The sequence below is a fragment of the Mchenga conophoros genome, linkage group LG22 (assembly GCF_057382185.1).
Source record: "Mchenga conophoros isolate Kocher_MC1m ecotype Shallow Benthic linkage group LG22, M_conophoros_male_GT1.1, whole genome shotgun sequence".
Taxonomy (NCBI): Eukaryota; Metazoa; Chordata; class Actinopteri; order Cichliformes; family Cichlidae; genus Mchenga; species Mchenga conophoros.
Genome location: NC_140546.1, coordinates 20,191,200 through 20,210,926, shown reverse-complemented (window position 1 = coordinate 20,210,926; position 19,727 = coordinate 20,191,200). Strand labels below are relative to the sequence as shown.

At 41.1% G+C, this 19,727-nt stretch overlaps 3 protein-coding genes across 4 annotated transcripts; 2 read left to right on the top strand and 1 right to left on the bottom strand.

The window, feature by feature from the left end:
* Positions 1–1,240: 1,240 nt before the first annotated feature.
* Positions 1,241–3,213, bottom strand: LOC146549364 (lens fiber membrane intrinsic protein-like). 2 transcript variants are annotated; one of them, XM_085262014.1, is made up of 5 exons: positions 3,061–3,213; positions 2,235–2,443; positions 1,883–2,032; positions 1,650–1,784; positions 1,241–1,533 (listed from the first exon to the last, which is right to left on the bottom strand). In XM_085262014.1, the coding sequence occupies exons 2-5, from the start codon at positions 2,407–2,409 to the stop codon at positions 1,472–1,474; spliced, it is 522 nt and encodes a 173-aa protein (XP_085118140.1). In that variant the 5' UTR covers positions 2,410–2,443; positions 3,061–3,213; the 3' UTR covers positions 1,241–1,471. The 2 variants fall into 2 exon arrangements, with proteins under 2 accessions (XP_085118140.1, XP_085118139.1); XM_085262013.1 differs by lacking the exon at positions 3,061–3,213 and adding an exon at positions 2,876–3,009.
* Positions 3,214–5,514: 2,301 nt separating this feature from the next.
* ubqln4 (ubiquilin 4) lies at positions 5,515–14,111 on the top strand. The gene is made up of 11 exons (XM_085262457.1): positions 5,515–5,770; positions 7,187–7,338; positions 7,516–7,664; positions 7,764–8,026; positions 8,185–8,343; positions 8,506–8,728; positions 8,884–9,023; positions 9,455–9,538; positions 11,102–11,217; positions 11,296–11,461; positions 12,668–14,111. The coding sequence occupies exons 1-11, from the start codon at positions 5,627–5,629 to the stop codon at positions 12,818–12,820; spliced, it is 1,749 nt and encodes a 582-aa protein (XP_085118583.1). The 5' UTR covers positions 5,515–5,626; the 3' UTR covers positions 12,821–14,111.
* A 2,203-nt stretch (positions 14,112–16,314) lies between these two features.
* On the top strand, positions 16,315–18,673 carry LOC146549362 (ras-related protein Rab-25-like). The gene is made up of 5 exons (XM_085262368.1): positions 16,315–16,586; positions 17,121–17,316; positions 17,545–17,738; positions 17,917–17,997; positions 18,086–18,673. Exons 1-5 carry the CDS (start codon positions 16,550–16,552, stop codon positions 18,208–18,210), a joined length of 633 nt encoding a protein of 210 aa, XP_085118494.1. The 5' UTR covers positions 16,315–16,549; the 3' UTR covers positions 18,211–18,673.
* The last annotated feature ends 1,054 nt before the right edge of the window (positions 18,674–19,727 follow it).

Sequence of the window (19,727 nt, the reverse complement as noted above, 5' to 3'; positions counted from 1 at the left end):
AAACATTTATGAGCAGACCTCTTAGAAGGGCGACCTCCCCTGCATTTTTGTGTTTCCACCGTGTGTAGTTGCCAGTTAATAACCTTTTCATTTGATAATAAACCTCTCTTGATTCTGGTTACAAATCAAAAACAAAACACTAATGTTAACCTTAAATCTTAAATGTGTGTACAGATAGATGAATAAAAATATGTCAGTACCCTTTACTCTGTTACTTTGTTTCACTCTGCTGCTATAAAAATGTCTTATTGCAGGACTGTATTAAGTCCTTAAAATAAAAACAAAATTGAAAAAATTGCCAAGTCATACCACAGACTGTAAACCCAGACTCTGGTGAAAGGTTCACAGAGGGTTATGAAAGAATCTGGAGAAAAGCACACAATATTACAAAGCTTCTCTCTCTACAGCAGCCACGGGTGACCAAGTATGGAAACTTGGACCAAGGGACCTGTCCACCGACTGTTTACATTTCTCCCATTGTTTCTGCGTCATTGAGTAGCCAAGCATTCATTACCTGAACAGCTCCTGCTCTCTTCCTTTCAGCTGATTCGAGAAGTGGATGAGTACCAAGAAAAAGACGGAAGCAGTTAGTAAAGATAAAGGCAGTAAAACAATCGCTTGCTGTGGACCCTGCCCTGATGTGTGCCCCGGTCTGGGAGCTTGGCGTTCCTCTCAAAATCTATTCTGCTGTTTGTAGCCTGTTTGACACACAAACACAAACAATCTCCCTCTAGTTTTCCATGAGCTGTCAAGCCTTAAGGGGATGTCAAAAATCAAAGGCAAAGCTCTGCCTTTAAACAACAGCCCAAAAAAGATCATATATTTTTCTATTACTTTGGGGAAATCTTTGTCAGCTGTATTGAATCTGATAGCTTCAGGGGGAACCCCGAGACAAGAATATTCCCCACAGAGGTTTGATGTGCTGTTCTTTGCTTTGTGGATTAATATTTTTGCATTACATACATTCCTCCAGTAGAGTTTGCTTATTAATAAAAAGTATTTCCATTAGTCTGCGGTGCTGAAAGTTAAAGGAGTGACTGTATAAAAATCTGATCTACAAAAACGACAACCTTACCAGGTATTTAATCCCTGATTTGATGTTTAATATAGTGGCCCTACATTCCTCATCAAATCTGACTAAGATAGGACTTCCGTGGTGTTTTAGTGCTGCCATCTCCTGGTGAGATTTCCACACAAAACTTAAGCCAGTAACAAATTACACTAGTAAAAACAGCATCAGTCATGTTATAGCTTTATTAGTTTCGTTTGTCCTCTATATTGTTACTGTGACTAAAAGAAAGTCTGTACTGCAGTGACTTTTTAAAAACATGCTAAACAGACCATCAAAGACCTCCAGCATCGGTATAAGACATAATCTCTTCAGTAGATCAGTCAAGGCCACCTTTCTGCCTTTCGTGTATTCGAAGAGGCAGCATGTCTTTATTTTCTCAAACAAGCTGCCTGTCTCGCTCTAGCGTGGTCCGGTTCCTCTCCTGCATTCACACATTCTGTAGGCACATATGTAGAAAATACCTGCAACAGGCCGAGATGAGGCTTTGATCATCAAATATATTCAAATGGTCGGATTTTAGGTATTTAATGGTAACTTAAGCAGTTATTGACTTTTGCAACTGGATGTCCTTTCTCACCTGCAAAGAAGGTCATGAGCATCGCCACCCAGCCGAGTATATATGACCAAGAGAAACGCCAGTCACCGAATCGCTTTCCCAGGAAGTTGATTGTCACCCCAGTGTAGATGGCCATCGCCAGGAGAACAAAGAAAGCTGAGAGGGCGATTGGGATGCACATGTCAGTGATTCTAGTGCCATTATTACTGTTTCTGTTGGTGTGTTTTTGCCGACTCAAAAGAAAGACAACTCACTTGAGACGAAAAACATGATTCCTGCGGCAAAGGAGCGGTTGAACCTTTCAAAGGAGGAAAAGTGCGCAAAGGACATGATGCCAGCAATGATGCCTGCAAAGCACGACATCCCTGAAAGGATCATGAAGGCCCTGGTGGCATTCCAGTAAGCTGGGTGAAAACAGACAGAAATGAACAAGGCATGTATGACAGGATTGTTTTGATTGTTGAGCCAAAGAAATTCAATTGATTTTATTTCACAGCCATGTCAATATCCAAAAATGAAAAACAGACATATAAATGTACACACTCCTTTGATTTGTTACAAATACTGTGGTGGTCCAATGGGCTGAAGACACCCTGGATCTCTTACCTATGCTGTCGGTCTGCATGTAGCACTTGTTGGACATGCAGTACCTCCAGAGACCCTGGTGGGCATAATTTCCAGAGAGTCGATACTGCATCCAGTAGTCCGTGGCAGTGGAGACCACTAACAGGATATTACCCACTATGGCACAGAACAGACCCCCTCCCATGAAGCTGTACATTTTGAGCAGAGATAATGGGGCCGCTGTAGAGCACCTGTAAAAACAGAAAACGATAGACATTTTTCTTACACTGTAAAAGCCCGTTTGATCAAAACCTGCAAAGAAAAGGTTAAATATGTCACAGCTGAAACAAACACCTGCAGTGTGTTTCTGCCTTTGCTCTGTGCATATGTGATAGTAGAACATTACCCAACCTAAAATACGTTAAACAGAAAATTAAATGTTCACGATCATTCAAATTATCCCAAAACTACACAAAGGCGACAGGAAAAAAAGGGGAAAGGGAGCTAATTATGAATTTTTTAGCCCAGTTTGAAAACAGCACATAAAGCCAACCAATCCACAACAAGTACACTGGAACAACATGAATCTGATTGAAAATATTACTCTATATACAATCTTAGAACAATCACATTTTTAGCTGTCTTTTACAGAAATCCAGCATTTGATTAGCAGTTAACATTACCTGTTCTTTAGAGGAAACATTACTGTGACTTGAACAAGCAAAATATGTGTAACAGCTACTCTGTGTGATGCCGCAGTTTGTTTCTCATGTTACGCCGGTTCTTCTTCAGCAGTAAGTGACCATGAACGCAAACGTGACACTGGAGGATAAACACTCAAAAATAGCAGTTAAATCTGATCCCTTACCTCGTTTCTGGAAATGCACCTTTCTCTACTGCCCGCCTTCCAGAGGTAGATAGAGTAAATACGAACAGGCAGAGGGGGAGAAGAGAGAGCAGGCTGGAAAGAGAGCGAGAGAGTCAGAGACAATACTACAACTGTAAAGTTGTCCCCTCTGATTTTTTGTTGAGGAAAGCAAAATCTTTTGCTGCCATGAGTCTCGCTTAGTGAGATACACTTGAATGAAACACCACAGGGGCCACGGTGCAAATGACACGCGTGTGCGTGTGTGTGTGTTTGTGCGTGTGTGTGTGCGCAGTCTCTGGCATTCGTGTGCCCTTAGAGAAGGGGTGTTCCTTTTGGGGGGTTTTGTTTGTTTGTAAATGGCTTGCTCTAGAACTGGGGATGTGCATAGGTATGCAGGACTGTCAGTGTCAATGCAACATGCTGAAGCAAACACTTTTCTTTCAGCTCTTACCCCCTGTGGCAGCATGTACAGACACATATAGAGGCAGCGCTCTATACAAGCCGTATCTCTGTCACAATTTAAACCTGATACAGTATATGTTCAGATCACGAGCTCTACCCTGCAGACAAGGTTATAAAGGAGATTTTTAACTAGTCTGAAACATTTTAAAAACAACTTATATGGTTCACAAAATGAAATAGGAAAAAACACACCACACACTTGGATGTTTGGTCACTGTGAAAATACTCACTGACGTAGGGAATTTCTGTACTCTCACTATAAACCTTATCACACCCACACACCCTTATCCTAAACCTACCTATGACGAACCTATGATGCTTTTTAGAAAATCTGTCCACTTTTTCTAGATACAGTTACATGTATATTGGAAAAGGGGTACATACATGAAAATCATCTATGCTTAGTCGATTGAGATTCAGATCACTTTATTAATGCCAAAAAAGGACTATTTGTTTGCATCTTACGGACACAACCTGCTCACACAACCTAGTCCTTAAACACAAACACTGTTGCATGTCAAGGCAGAGATCAACAAAGAATGAGGTCATGGGAAAAGAATTAAAATAAATACATTAAACATAAAATAAATAAACAGGACAAGTATCTAAAAATGAACAATCATAGAAAAAAATAATCTAAATGGACCCTGTCAGTGTTGAGTAATCTAATAGCCGCGGGAGTGAAGGATTTAAAGTATACATTTGATCCACTCTGGGGTACACAGAAATGGTGACCTAGGAGGAACTTCCTGAAATCAGATGAAAAATATGTTAATAATTTTTATTGCCTGCTTCATTATCTGATTTCCCAAAGAGTGAGCACAGATGTCTCTGCTTGGCCCCTGTGACTTTGAAGCAGGTGTTAACAATACTGCTGACAGAGTTCATATCCTTAATAGACAAAACACTAAACCAACAGATAAAGGAAATGTTAAAGGACTTTACCTAAAATAAATAAATAAAAAACACTGCATAAAGGTTCATCACAAGGGTTAATTAATTAACAAAAACCTATAGTACTGTGCAAAAGTATCGATCACCCTATCGTGTCTTTATATTTTGCTTCCAGAGAGCCAGACCTTCCTGTAAATTTATAAGTGGTCTTGAGCAATAATTCTACAGGCTTTCTGGAGGCCTTTCTAACTTATTCTTTGAACGTTGATGGTTTTTTCTCTCATTTTCAGTCCAGCCATAGTGCCTGGCCATTTTTTAAGCCACCTAACACTGACCTATGAATCATTAAAGCTTAAAGAGGCACCTAAACTCACGAGAGTAATCGCTGTTTTGTCTACACTTAATAGATACCTTACATATTATTTTAGGCACAGGCTATCACAAAAACACATGATTGTTTTACATTTCTATAGCTGAATCCGTGAAAAGGGCCAAAGATGACACAATTTGATCGGCATAAGACAGCAGTTTTGCAATAAAAAGTTGATTACCAAAGAGCTAAACTGCTGAAAACACAGCAGATGATGGATGAAAGTCACGTCCTTAAGGGACAGGAAAAAATCCAGTAAAGCCCTGATACAGAACCTGAGAGATGCATCTGGACCTTCACTTGATTTGTTTACTATTACTTTTCCTATTTACAAAGTTTGTTTTTTTCCGTATATATTGTATTTCCATGGACGAATATGGCTCAGCACTGTACTTTTAAAAACAGAACGTTTTGTTTCTACATGCTTTAAGTTTAAATAAATTTTGTTTTGTTTTTGTAAAGTTTGAATAGAGAAAATCGATAAATGTATGAAAGCTTGGGTGGCTTATCTCTCACCTAATACCTAAATAAATAAATAAGAATACGCCGGTCTAAAATAAAGAATGTATGTAAGATACCCGATGTGCTGCCAAAAGCCTGATTATAGTGCAGACATGTTTTAGAAAATCATTTCCGATTTTGTTTATTTGGGGGGTGGGGATGTTAATCACACGTGTGAAACATCCGTTTCCTCTGGTGATACATGTGATGACCAATGATGACCAGGCAGAGACAGCGTACATACGGGAGCTTGTGAAATTCGTTCTGGAAAGAGGTTTTGACCTCTCATGATCCGGAAGCCGACGCCAAGACCCGAGCTGTTCCATCGGCGGAGTAAAGATGGCTGACCAAGGCGCCGCAGATCCTGGTAATAACAACAATAATAAACCTGAAGCCTCCGAGGGAACTATTATAAAGGTCACAGTGAAAACTCCTAAAGACAAAGAAGAAATCGCCATCGCAGAAGATGCCTCTGTTACTCAGGTTGGTTGGGTTTTGCTGGTGGGGAGCTAGCTGCTGCGCCTCTAACGTCATGCCTCTGCCCACAAGTTCAGCTAGGAAGCTAACGAGCTAGCCCTGTTAGCATTTGTCGTCACTCTAGCCGGCAACCAGGGGCTTTGTGAAATTAAAGGGGCTGTGTGTAGCGGAAATGTTGCCGCTTAGGGTAACAAATGTTCGGTGATATTAACGTTGGTGACATCCAATCGAGGAATATGACCACACAATAGATGAAATTGCGAACCGGTTAGCCTGCTAAGTGTTAGCACTTAGCAAGTTAGCCAGCCAACTTGCTAGCAGAGCCATTAGCTAACTATGTAGCCAAACAAGTGTCAGCTGACGCTTTAGTTATGCCACTACCACAAGTAGGAACCGATATAACCGATAGTTGATGTAACCACGACAGGGGTTTCGGATTTACAACATACTTTAATTTTCTGTTTCAGCCCGACGGCTTTAGCGAAAGCTAAACTTTGCTTTCCCTCTAGAACATTCTCAGTGCTGCCCCTGAGTCATTGGGCTTTCTTGGGAATATACAGTTTCTCAGTGTTACTGTTGGCTTGGCGACGTGGGGCACTGAAAGCATAACGCAGTCTTTTTAATCACAATAAAAGGATAATTTCTTCAGATGTGTTTGTTATGGCTGCGTTGCCACTGAATGGTTGTGGTTTCACTGTTCATACATGCTAGCCATGTTCTTTAATCTGTTCATGCACACGGGCCTGTGTTTGTTTGGTGTACATAACATTTAGTGCAATGACCAGGTTACATGTATAAGTATTAAATTGTTTAAGTTGCATTGTATAATCATGCGTATTTACTTGTGTAGATTCTGTGCTGCTTTTACACAGAGGTTGCTAGGCCCCTGTGAACGAAACGATAGTAGTCAACAATTCTGGGCCATTATTAAACCATGGTACTGATTCCTTTTTTAAATTCTTCTTTTACAGAAAGCGGTCTTAAAGCTTTTCATGTTTTATCAAACAGAGTAAAGTTGATGAAAAGTAACAGGTAGACATTGACCATTCTGATTTTCTAAAGGGCTGATTGCAGTCAGGAAGGCCGATTATAGGGTGCTAGTGATTTCTTTTTCCTTTGTCCTTAAAATACTCATCAAAAGTGTACTTTATCAATGTAATTTTCACAAAGTGTTGAAAGACTAGTGGTAATCTGATAGATTTAGAGTGCATGGTCCCAGATAATGGGATATTTAGAAATGGCATCTGTAATGCCAGAGGTTTGCATCAAAACAGAACCAGATAATAGCAGCATGTCACGTGAGTAATCATCTCTTCCTTTATATTGTAATTTTCATTTCCAGTTTCTGTCTCCATCTCTTCTCTTTTTGTAAGACATTTTCTGGTTCACTTCTTATGTTTTTACTTTTTTCTTGTCTTTTAGTTTAAAGAAGAGATCTCGAGGCGATTCAAAGCCAAACAGGACCAGCTGGTTCTGATTTTTGCAGGGAAAATCTTAAAAGATGGCGACAGCCTCAGCCAACATGGCATCAAAGATGGCCTGACAGTGCACTTGGTCATAAAAACAGCACACAAGTAAGTCAACAAACATGCTGATTCAACCAAATGCTTCGTGTCTGTCTTCAAAAAGGATTCATTAGATTTACAGTTCAGTCTTTTTTGTGCATTTGGATTCATGTTTCTCTTCAAAGCACAAGGCGTTCACAGCATTACTAAGTTTGTCTTTTCCCCCCCAAAAAATCATCTCTGTAGGGCGGCAGATGGTGGTAGCACATCAGCCTCTAGCTCAACATCCACCCAAGCAGGCAGTACCTCCACTTCAAATCCAGGCACCAACCCCTCAACCACAACAGGTTCTACTGGCTCAGCCCCACCACCCACACAGACGCCCAACATACTGAGTAAGTGCAACTTTGTGTAATTTTATACAGGCAAACACCTTTCACTGTTTGAGAAATGCGGTGTGTTTAACCAGCACTCTCCAATCTTTCCTCCTTCAGCTGGCTTCGGTGACCTGGGTGGTCTAGCTGGACTGGGCATGGGCTCGGCTAACTTCATGGAGCTGCAGCAGCAGATGCAGAGGCAGCTTATGTCCAATCCAGAGATGCTTTCTCAAATTATGGAGAACCCGCTGGTGCAGAACATGATGTCAAACCCAGACTTGATGAGACAGATGATTATGGCTAATCCTCAGATGCAACAGTTGATGGAACGCAACCCTGAGATCTCCCACATGCTCAACAACCCTGAGCTTATGAGACAGGTAAACAGAACTAAGAAGGGCTGAATGTGTCATTCAGGTAGCACAATATTAGATTCCCACTATATTATCTGCCTTTTTTTTAAATGATTTTACAAGCTCTGTTTAAAATGATACCTTGATTCAGTTGTTTCCTTTCCTGTTCTTATAACACCTCACAGACCATGGAGCTGGCCAGGAACCCAGCCATGATGCAAGAAATGATGCGCAACCAGGACCGGGCTTTGAGCAACTTGGAGAGCATCCCAGGAGGATACAATGCTTTGCGGAGGATGTACACAGACATCCAGGAGCCCATGTTTAGCGCTGCCAGAGAACAGGTATCTGTGAGGAATACTTGCTGACAAATGTTTTGTTTTTGTGCACTGTTGGTGCTTGTTGAACTTCTCACTCATTCTGTAGTATTTGTTGTCTCTTTTTTGTCAGCATTGCATAGCTAGTAGTATTCTGACAGTTGTGTTTCCAAATGTGCCTCCTTGTAGTTTGGTAGCAACCCATTCTCAGCTCTGGGAGGGAGCTCCGAGTCTGGTGCCCAGCCATCACGGACAGAGAACCGAGAGCCCCTACCAAATCCATGGGGGCCACCAACTTCTTCTAACCCTTCTGAAAGTGGAGGGGGCAGCACGGGGAGCAGTAGTACCACCGCAGGCACCACCCCAAGTGTGTCGAACCCTCTGGGCATCAATCCTGGCAGTCTGGGAAATGGTAAGCCAGAGCGAGCCTGAATTCCTTAAATTTAATATTATCTAACTATCAAATTATTTATTTGTAAATAATACTTTGATGTAGTGAATTATGTATACATTACTTTTTTTTTGAATTTCTTGTCTATATTTTCTATTGTTTTCTTTTTATTGTAGGCATGTTTAACAGCCCAGGCATGCAGAGTCTACTGCAGCAGATCTCTGAAAACCCTCAGCTGATGCAGAACATGCTGTCTGCTCCCTACATGCGCAGCATGATGCAGTCACTGGCTCAAAACCCAGAGTTGGCCTCCCAGGTAAGCTTAAAGATGGATACACACACACATTTAAACATACATATAATGCACAGCCATGCAGAAAACAATTAGATTAAAATATTTTTCTGTTCAGAATGTGCATCAGACAGGTGCACATGTTTATACATAGACAAGTGGATCATAATGAACAACTCGGTTTAAATGTACTGTCAGTATCAGGTTAGCCACTGGCATTAAGACAATACAGAGATTGTCTTTTAAGCTCATATTTAGACCAGAGCAGCTTCATGATAAAGTGCTGCTGAGTGATACTAAAGACATATTGATTAGGTTACAGCATCAGTTTGAAAGCTGTGGTGAGGTGCTAAAATGAATTTACTTAAATCTTTCTATTATTTTAGTGAGTAAGCAGCATAGCCTGATGTGGAATGATCATTTTGCTTGACTGTATTTCCCTTTTTCTCTACCAGGTTTTGATGAATAACCCCTTGTTTGCTGGAAACCAACAACTGCAGGAACAGTTCAGAGCTCAGCTGCCTATCTTTCTGCAGCAGGTACAGCATATTTGTTTAGTTTAGTACCGCAGTTCTAGATTTGCATGTTTTCTATAAAAGACTGTAACAAAGAATGGAGCTGATTAGATCTGCAGGGTGGCATAATGAGCCTCAGTCTATGTATCTGCCGAGGGTACATGATGAATTATATCATTAAATAATATCTATTTAATACCTGATTTAGAAGTTAAAATACATTAAACACATTGAAATATGAGGAAATTACGTGTTTCATTTTTAATTAGAAGTGAATTTGGCAGTAGTATATCAAATGATCACCCAGAAGGGTGGAAGTGACTGTCGGTTTCATAGTTAACAGACTCCATCTGGGCAACCAAACCACAAGACAACAGCACACAAACGGCTCCCTCACAGGTGCTGCTGCGCTCACTTAGAGCAGTGCTGGCAAATGTCCCAGGTTCTTTAAATAAAACTGAAATCTGAATATTAGAAGAATCTCCTGAATAGTCGTTATTTGTTAGTTGAGTCGCTTTCCCACTTGAGTCAGTTTTTGGATAATTGCATCAATACAGTTTCTACTGTTCTTCTTTCTCACATGTACCACACAACATGTCACAAATTTACAGCAAAGTGTCAGCTTTCAAACTATTGGCAGTACTTCACAGGGTTCACTTGAGGGAACTACTGGACCTAGCATGCAGGAAATATTTGCTAACAGTAAATGTAGCAGAATATTACCTGTGGTGCTGACACAGCAGCACCATTTGACATAGCATGAACTTTGTACTAGGTAGCTGGAAAATGTTTGATGTAATTGCGTCTGACTTTTAGTCTGTGAAGGTTCTCAGTCATCCAGGTCATCGTAGTCAAAGGGGCTTGCAAAGAAAAGCGTCTGGACTTCTTTAAGTTGCTTGAAGACATTTCACCTGTCATCCGAGAAGCTTCTTCAGTTCTAAGGTCAAATGGTGGGGAGTCCCAGATTTAAACCTAGTGGGAGAATATCCCCCCACAGAGGAACAAAAGGACCCCCTGATGATCCTCTAATCGCCTGAGCTACATCTATGTCCACTGTGAGCGACCATCTTTGAACAGAGGCAGTGGTTTACGACACCAACTGTCTGCCATCTATAATCCAGCTTTGAGTTCCCTCCCCAGACGCCTGAACGCCCACTCACATCCTGGGCCATCTGACCTCAGGAATTCGCATGATAAGGTGGGGCCAGGTTTCACAAAGAGCTCACCCGAAACTCTGGCTGATTGGGACCCACACCCATTTTCACACCTTGGCTCAGGCGATTAGAGGATCATCAGGGGTCCTTTTGTCCCTCTGTGGGGGGTTACTCCCACTGGGTTTAAATCTGGGACTCCCCACCATTTGACCTTAGAACTGAAGAAGCTTCTCGGATGAGAGGTGAAACGTCTTCAAGCAACAAGAAGTCCAGACGCTTTTCTTTGCAAGCTCCTTTGAGTCTGACTTTTAGGTTGTCCAATGCACCTCTGTCAGCTGAACAAACCTGCAGTGCATGTGTGAAAACAGCTGTAACGCTCACACAATTTAGACTGCTAATCCTGTGACAATTTCAATGAACTGTTGGGTTGCAGATGCAGAACCCAGAAGCTCTGTCAGTGATGACCAATCCACGGGCCATGCAAGCTCTGATGCAGATCCAGCAGGGCCTACAGACACTGCAGACAGAAGCACCAGGCCTCATGCCCAGGTATGCTAACACACATTTAAACATCGTTCATTTTTGAGGTGGATATACTCTCTGCTGTTAATTTTTCTTTCATCCTAGTTTGATGCCAGGTGGAATTCCTGGAATACCCACAGGAGGGGCCATGCCCACAGAGAACCCTGCATCCTCACCCAGCAGTGCTGGAACAAACATTGCCCAGCAGCAGCTGATGCATCAGATGCTCCAGATGTTTGCTGGAGGAGGAGGTGGAGGCGGAAGCGCAACGGTACACATGCATAGGAATTACAGTACTGTGTCTTGAGCCACATTTCTTTTTATATTTTGGTGGTAAAATAGGACATAGTTCCAGTGTTTTATTGAAACATGGAAAAGTATAAAAACTGAGATTTTTTTTCAGTTTTAACAAGGTTTAAAGTCAACATTTGGGTTCACTATCTTTATTCTTCAACATAGTCTGAACTCTCTTAGGCAGCTGTTTTGTCATGTCTTCGGGAATAGATCTCTAGGCTTCTTGAAGGACATTTAAAGCTCTTCTATGGATGTTTGCTGCCTTTTGTTCCATCCTCTGTCAAGATCATCTCACACTGGATTTTGACATACCTCAGCCTTTTCTCACTGTTTGTCCTCCTTATGAAATGGCTTCTTGACAGCCGCCTTCCGTTTAGACCATATAAGTGAGCGATCCACTGAAGGACCAGATGTACCTTGCTGGTCCTGTGTCAGGTCTTTGCTGGAGTTTTTCCTTTGTCTTAAAGGTAAAGTCTGTAAAATATCACTAGATGTCAGTAGATTGCAAATTGCAGTTAACTGAATTCAATTTTTCTTACCCCTCTTAATTCAAGTGTGTAATCATAGGTACAGTGAGCACTGGGGTACACACTACACTTTAAAATATTTGAATAATGTCAACACTTAGAAATGAATAACGAATAAACTTTGTAAAAGGTGTCCACAGCGTGGTGATGAGTCGCTGAAGCGTACTTCTGGCAAATGACAGCAATAGTGTGATGAGTTGAGGATATCCTGAACTTTTTTGTCATCAAGTGCTGCTTTGTTTCACTGGTCTCTAGCTCTCTAGTCACATACATAAACATAACTAGGTGGAACACTTGAGTTAGGTTGTTATCTTTGGGTGGATGATTTATCAGCCTGTGTTAAGTGGTCAAATAACATTCCTGTGAAAATGGTCAGGTAAAAGGACTGGACTGAAATGAGTGGAAAATCAGCCAAAGAAAAACATTGAAAGGCCTTCAAAAAGCCTTCTTGAGGACGCTTTTTAAAAGGACAGAAAAGTGGCTAAGCAAAATATAAAGAAATGGTGGCTCAAGACTTTTGCACAATACTGTACAATTTGTGAACATGTGTGCTCTCAGATGAAATGACTGCTTTACAGAAAAAAAGGGGGGGGAATGGACATGGTCACAGTATGGTACTAGTATAATTTGTCTCGCATCTCATTTTGTCGTTGTAGACCCAGACCCCAGAGGTTCGGTTCCAGTCCCAGCTGGACCAGCTTAATGCTATGGGCTTCATCAACCGCGAGGCCAACCTGCAGGCGCTCATAGCTACTGGAGGAGACATCAATGCTGCAATCGAGAGACTTCTGGGCTCACAGCCCTCGTAAAGACATACAGTACCTAGTGATACACAGACATGCGCATACATACCTAACTCACAAAAACACCCAGCATCTACAGAGAACCAAAATAAATTTCAGTGTATTGTCCCCAACTTAACGGAACGAACGTGGGCAGGATCTATAAGACCTTCACTCTACATCTGTTCTCAGATCATGCCCCATTTCCCATACTTTCACTCTTTGCCACCATCCAACCAGATCTCTGTCAAGAGTGCTGCCGTAGAGTTGGACTGAACCACTCTTACCGTAAAGGGTATTCTGGTGCAGAGAATAAGAGTGAAAATCTCTCCTGGAAAGGGATTCCCTACCATTTTCACTATATATTGTTTTCTTCATGTAAAACTGGAGTAGAGTGCTACAGGTTAACATTTTCATGATACAAATTGAACCCACGTGATGTGATTGGCATCTGGCTCTTTTTCCTACATGGCTACTGTGAGGTTTGCTGGTATTTAACTAGCAAATTGATAAATGAAGATTTTCTGATTACAGGTGGCAAACCTGAGTGTTAGCAGGAAGGTAGCTTGTCCACGCAGATGATCCACCTTATTTCCTCCTTTCCTTGTTCTAAAGATTCTACTTAAATGGCTGTCGTTCCCCAACAGCTTTCACTATTTATTGCAAGCTCTTAATAACATGACATAATACGTCATTCAAGATAAAAGTGCCCACTCACAGGTGCAGTGGCTTTTCCCCACTGAGGCACCATTGCTGTGCCTGCTGTCTTCCACTGCCCTATCATCAGTGAATTGCCTCACTCAGTGGGTTATTGAGGACCCTGCCCCAACTAAGAAAATTTCACGCACCATCCAGAACTTTAGCCATAATCAGATATCACATCGCAGCGTCTCTGAAGCAGAGGGCGCAGTTAGAATGAATAAGAATGAAACAAGTTTTCCTTTCGTTTTAATCTTATTCTTCATTTTAATTTCTCTTTCAAGGTGCAGTTAGTACCTAGAGGTGATTTGTCTCATCAAAATAAAATGGAAATCAAATGATTAACGAAAAATGAACGATGGAATGGCTTTACAAACAACTCTGGTACAGTGGCATCATAAATTTCTCAAATCAAGCCTAGGTTGTTTTATTTTATTTTTTTCCTTTTGAAATTCTCAGCAATGTAGTTGTGGTAACCTTGGCAACTGCTGCTATAGCTTTGCTTTGTCTGTTGACCTCAGCTGGAAAAAAAGAAAATCCATCTCCGAATTGAACATGTTGGAACTAACTTTTAACAGTACTGTACTAAAAAAATAAAACATGATTTAAAAACAGCCCACACATGTGTCAGTTGATTATGAAAGTTAATTTGTATGAAGTCATTGAACTTTGTTTCTGTTTTTTTGTTAAATGTGAAATGTTGAAATCTGTAAGATTAAATCTACTTTTGGAGGGTTTTTTTATTTTTTTTGTTTTTAAACACAGTTGGCCATCCTTTAAGGTTTTAGTTTGGTACCACTAATTGGATGATATTTTAAATATTTTAATTTTAAATACCTTGGAAGCTTGCAGAAAAGTACACAGATTACTATTAATGATGCTTAAAAGTTCCAGGAAGTGTTTTCATCTCTGATATTAATTTAGTCAGTTAAAATCAATATTTTCACTATTTGTAAGGAAATGTCTTGTCAAAAATGAACTTACTGTATATTATTTTTATCTTTTCTATTGATTCAAATATTGTAGACAAACATGTCACTATAACAATAACACGCTATCTTCTTAGAGTGCTGAGTTATGAATTACTGTGTGAGCCTGAACTGTGTTTCCTGGTTTGTATTCATATAGGATCGATTGTAGCTGTGTTCTGCTAATCACGATAATTAAAATATACTTTAAAAAAACGTAAAGGAACATTTTGAACACATCAGATCTATGAAGAAAAAAAAAGGAAATGCTTGATATCTACATTGATATAGACTGGGTAATTGGTTAGGAATGAAAGGATGCCAGATATTTTAAAGGAAATAGTAATTATTAGCCTACAGGTGGCTAAATTTAAACAAGTGAAAAAAAGATGTGGCAGACTAGTCAATTTGACCAAAGCTTCAGTTTATCAGGTATGCATACTGCAAATGCAATGTCAGGGTAGGCTCCTAATGAGACTGGATGGTCTCCTCTCGGATCTAGATCTGGGCATCCATGATCTGGAGAATGAGGTGCAACCTGATGGTGTCAGACGGACTGAAATAATAATAATAATGATGATAATAATGTCCAAGAGGTGTTTTATTGGATTTGGGTCAAGAAAATGTGGGTGGGGTCACTGATACCAGTTCATACATCCCAGAGGCGATCGTGGCTCAAGAGTTGGGAGTTCGCCTTGTAATTGGAAGGTTGCCGGTTCGAGCCCCGGCTTGGTCGTTGTGTCCTTGGGCAAGACTTCACCTACCGCCTACTGGTGTTGGCCAGAAGGGCCGATGGCGCGATATGGCAGCCTCGCTTCTGTCAGTCTGCCCCAGGGCAGCTGTGGCTACAACTGTAGCTTGCCTCCATCAGTGTGTGAATGGGTGGATGACTGGGTGTGTAAAGCGCTTTGGGGTCCCTAGGCGGGACTAGTAAAAAGTGCTATACAAATACAGGCCATTTCCCATTTCCTGTGTACTCTCGCCACATGAGGCCAAGTATTGTGCACCAGGAGAAATCCAGGACCCACTGCATCAGTGTAGGGTCAGATGGCAGGTCCAAGGACTTTCTCCTGATACCTAATGGCAGTCAGCCTTTGTCCCTCCATGAATATGCCTCCCTAGAACATCACTGACCCACCACCAAACTGGTCGTGCTAAACATTGTTACAGGAAACAAAGTTTGTCACAGCTTCTCCAGCTGGTCTGTCAGGGTGAACCTGCTCTGATCTGTGATAAGCACAATTCACGAGTGGTGTACTTGGCAATTCTGGTTTTCTACACTAAATGCCAGCTGGGCTCCGGCTCCGCAGTCCATAGAGAACCCTCAGTCACCCTCATGAAGTCTGTTTCTGATCGTTCGGTCAGAGATATTTACACTGTCAAATGCAAAACTAGATGAGGGACAACTGTCACTGTTGCCTCTCTAGTGCATCTGTTGTTAATCTCATCAACACTAAAGCAGCTGAAACTGAATAACAATCCCCGCTGCTACTTAACTGATCAGTTAAATATCCCAGAAGTTTAACTGACTTATTGCTATATGCTTATTAAATTCTGTTTAAGCAGTGTGTTACATAATAGTTAGTACACTATAAAGCACTCTTAACTCCAAGTTTAATGATCAGAAAGGTGGGGAATGATGACGTGTGTTTGCACACAGAAACCACCTTTTAAGTGAGGTCACACCACAAATGATCAGAATCAGTGCGTGAATAGAGCAGCAGAGGGTGGAGACGCTTCATGACTACCTGCCAGTGGTTCTACCTGTTCCACCTGCTCTCCTCCCTCCAGCCCCTCCTTTGGGTGTCAGCTGATGAGAGCTCAGGACTGCCTGCCCTCAATCTGAAGCTACCCACTATGCGTAGATAAAGAAGCAAGCAGCTCAACCAGTTCCCTTTTTTCTTTCCATTCTTTTCTTCACCTTTGCTCTCTCTCCACATCGGAGAGAGAGACTCAGGACTGAGGCTGGATTTTTTTTCTTTCTTTCTGTTTTTCTTTCTTTTTTAAACTCTACTTTGGGAGCTAATATTTAAAGTGCCTTCAGGATATTTACTTAGCAAAGCAGGAACCGTTCGCCTCTGAGTGCAGCATGGGGTCTGATGATTCGTACAATTTTGTCTTTAAAGGTGAGTCATGTTTGCTTAAGCTGTGATTGTGTAGGAAGACATGAATGTCTTTTTCTCTGTGTATTATTGCGTATTTGTAGACAATGAAGCTGGCAGGTACAACTCCGGCTGTAGCTGCCTGCTGCTATTTCCAAGGAAGTGAATAGAGCAGGGAAAGTAGGAAGTGATCGCTCTGTATCCATTCGGCTGTAAACCATTTAACCTTTGACCTATTGTAGAAACATATAATCTACACGTTATAATCTTACAAAGAGCCTCATGAGCATGTGCATGTTCCTTATTAAAATAAACTTCCATCCATTCCAAAGTGAAATCAGCCCCAGGGGAGATGTGCCACGTCTGTGTGGTGTCATAGTGTCTAGTATCTTTTGAGGGTGACAGAAAGTCTGGATATAAAAGAATATGTTTCAGCAAGTTACCATGAGATAGGTTTATCCTTGATTTGTTCTAATACTCAGTGTTATTGGTATCTAGTTTTTTAATCAAATAAAGGATTAAGAGCCACTTCAATACCTGTTGTGTGTGTTTGTTTAGTGGTTTTGATCGGAGAGTCTGGCGTAGGAAAGAGCAACCTTCTGTCTCGCTTCACCAAGAATGAGTTCGCCCATGACAGCCGTACCACCATCGGTGTCGAGTTCAGCACACGGACCGTGCAGATTGATAACCTCACCATCAAAGCTCAAATCTGGGACACGGCTGGCCTGGAGCGCTACAGAGCTATCACCTCAGCGTGGGTACACACACATAAGCACACACACCATTTACGAATGAGTAACAGACACAATTGAGGTGGGAATTATGAGATTATCAGTGTTGGCTCACACATGTTTGCCAGTTTAAGTAACACTGATTGCACTGTGTTTAATTAACGGTCACACCTCTTTCATGCACAACACCTACTTAAAGGAATTGTTTCCTGTTTGAATGTAACACCCAGCCCATGTGTGTTCCTCCTCAGGTATTACAGGGGAGCAGTTGGAGCGCTGCTGGTCTATGACATTAGCAAGCACTTGACCTATGAGAGCGCAGAGAGATGGCTGAAGGAGCTGTACGACCACGCAGACCCTCATATTGTGGTCATGCTGGTGGGAAACAAAAGCGATCTGGACACTCTCAGGACTGTACCCACAGATGAGGCCAGAGACTTTGCAGGTAAGTTAAGTAGTGTTGTATAGTTATTTCTTTAATGTTGTTTTGGAATATTTCTAATATATGAGACTGATTTTATTTCTATGTTTTGCAAAAATTCTCATAAATGGTGTTTTCACTGCTAAATACATTTTGCTCTGTATTAATGTTTTTTTGTTTTTCAAACCCCGGTGCGATTCAGAAAAGAAAGGTCTGATGTTCATGGAGACATCAGCGTTGGGCTCCACCAATGTTGAAGCAGCTTTCAGTGAAGTTCTCACAGGTAAAAGTGCCCAGAAAGAGCATTCACACCCTCACTTGGACTTGTGTCTGTGTTGATTGCCAATCTTCTTCGTCTCCGTTTTCTCCAGCGATCCATAAGAAGGTGGCCAGCAGAGAGGTGACCCGTGGCTCCATCAGTGCTGTGACCCTCTCCAGCCCCCTTGGGCCAAGCAGCGAGGCACAGGAGGAGCGCAAAGGCTGCTGCAGGAGCTAATAACAGACTGCGGCACCTCCCCAGAAAGATCTGCTGTGTACATACTGAAGCATCACCATGCTTGACTGTCATTCAAGCGAGGCTTCTGCTTGACACTGAGCTCTCAGTGTTCAGGCGTCTTTCAGTATACCATCTGTACAGTATCTAATTTACTGAATAAGTGTTGCAAATGGTAATTCACTTTCATGTTTTATACATATTTCTTTTGATGGCTGACGGGCAATTTCTGCATTAGATGACATTTTTTCCTTTATGTTTCTAGAAATACTTTGTAATTTTTTATTGCTTTTATAAAGGAATCCAGAGGGAACGTCTTGGAATAAGTTATTTATGCTTCTTCTATTTGCTTGTACTTGCAACAAAAAGTCATGAAACATCTCCATGAGACTCGAGCTATGTGGAAATAGGAGATAAAAGGAGGTGAAATAAATAAAGTTATAGTGTTAACACACTAGCTGAATAAGACTGGTCCAGTTTGAATCAATTCATATGCTGTTAGATAAGTTAATCTTTAAAAAATTGTATTGGTGGAGTTAAATGAGGGATGGTATTCCTACATCATCATAGTTAATGCTATTTTAGGACCAATCACATGTGTTGTCAGATATATGACTTTTGGGGGGTGGGACTGAAGTGGGGTAAGTTTGTCTTCACTGCTTTCTGACAAACACTGAAGTAGAAGTAAGGTAATAAAAAGAGCATCAAAATCAATGTAAGGAGCAGGTTGTCCTACTTGAAACCAAAAGTCACTGTTGATTTGTTCAATAAACTGGTGTGAGATGATTAGAGTTTTGTGACATGGTGCATTATCCTGCTGGAGGAAGGCGTCAGACGATGGGTAAGCTGTGGTCATGAAGGGGTGGGCATGGTCAGGAACAGTACTCCTGCAGGCTGTGGTGTTTAAACAATGCTCAGTTGGTGATAAGGGTCTCAAAGTGTGCCAAGAGAATATCCCCCACACCAGAGTTATTAAAGTTTTGTGTTTTCTAAGTAGTTTTATTTAATTTTTTGTTGTTTATTTTAGTTTCAGCTAGGTTACAGAGTGTACTTTCTTGTTTCAGTTTAGATTTTATTGTTGGAAAAGATTTAGTTTTAGTTTAGTTTTCATTAGTTTCAGTGTTAGTTTTAGTCTTTTATGGTTATTATTGTCTGAGGCAAGATATTGGTATTCCAATAACAACACAATGCTTTGAAAGCAGATGACTAACAGTCTTGTAAACATCTCACAAGTCTCAATAAACACATTTATCATGTGTCATCAGGCAGGTTAATAATACATTTTTGCTTAATTAACAGGTACCAAAGGTAAGAACATTTCCTTTCTCTATATATGTGTTATTTTAGTTAGTTAGTTTTCCCAGGTCACAAAATGTTTCAGTTTTTAGCCTATTTTAAATTAACTTTAATAACCTTGCACCACAACATTGCAGGATGGAGCCATGCAAATTTTGATCCTACCATCTGACTGACGCAGCAGAAATCAAGACTTGTCAGATCAGGCAAGGTTTTTCAATTTT

Excerpts from the sequence above, each read along its gene's own strand:
- LOC146549364 (XM_085262013.1), bottom strand. The coding sequence starts at position 2,895 with ATGTTTCCTCTAAAGAACAG. Across the intron at positions 2,033-2,234 it reads CATGCAGACCGACAGCATAG|CTTACTGGAATGCCACCAGG; the intron begins GTAAGAGATCCA and ends GTTTTCACCCAG. Across the intron at positions 1,534-1,649 it reads GCTCATGACCTTCTTTGCAG|GTATTTTCTACATATGTGCC; the intron begins GTGAGAAAGGAC and ends GGCCTGTTGCAG.
- ubqln4 (XM_085262457.1), top strand. The coding sequence starts at position 5,627 with ATGGCTGACCAAGGCGCCGCAGATCCTGGTAATAACAACAATAATAAA. Across the intron at positions 7,665-7,763 it reads ACAGACGCCCAACATACTGA|CTGGCTTCGGTGACCTGGGT; the intron begins GTAAGTGCAACT and ends TTCCTCCTTCAG. Across the intron at positions 9,024-9,454 it reads ACCCAGAGTTGGCCTCCCAG|GTTTTGATGAATAACCCCTT; the intron begins GTAAGCTTAAAG and ends TTTCTCTACCAG.
- LOC146549362 (XM_085262368.1), top strand. The coding sequence starts at position 16,550 with ATGGGGTCTGATGATTCGTACAATTTTGTCTTTAAAG. Across the intron at positions 17,739-17,916 it reads TGAGGCCAGAGACTTTGCAG|AAAAGAAAGGTCTGATGTTC; the intron begins GTAAGTTAAGTA and ends GGTGCGATTCAG. Across the intron at positions 17,998-18,085 it reads TTTCAGTGAAGTTCTCACAG|CGATCCATAAGAAGGTGGCC; the intron begins GTAAAAGTGCCC and ends CGTTTTCTCCAG.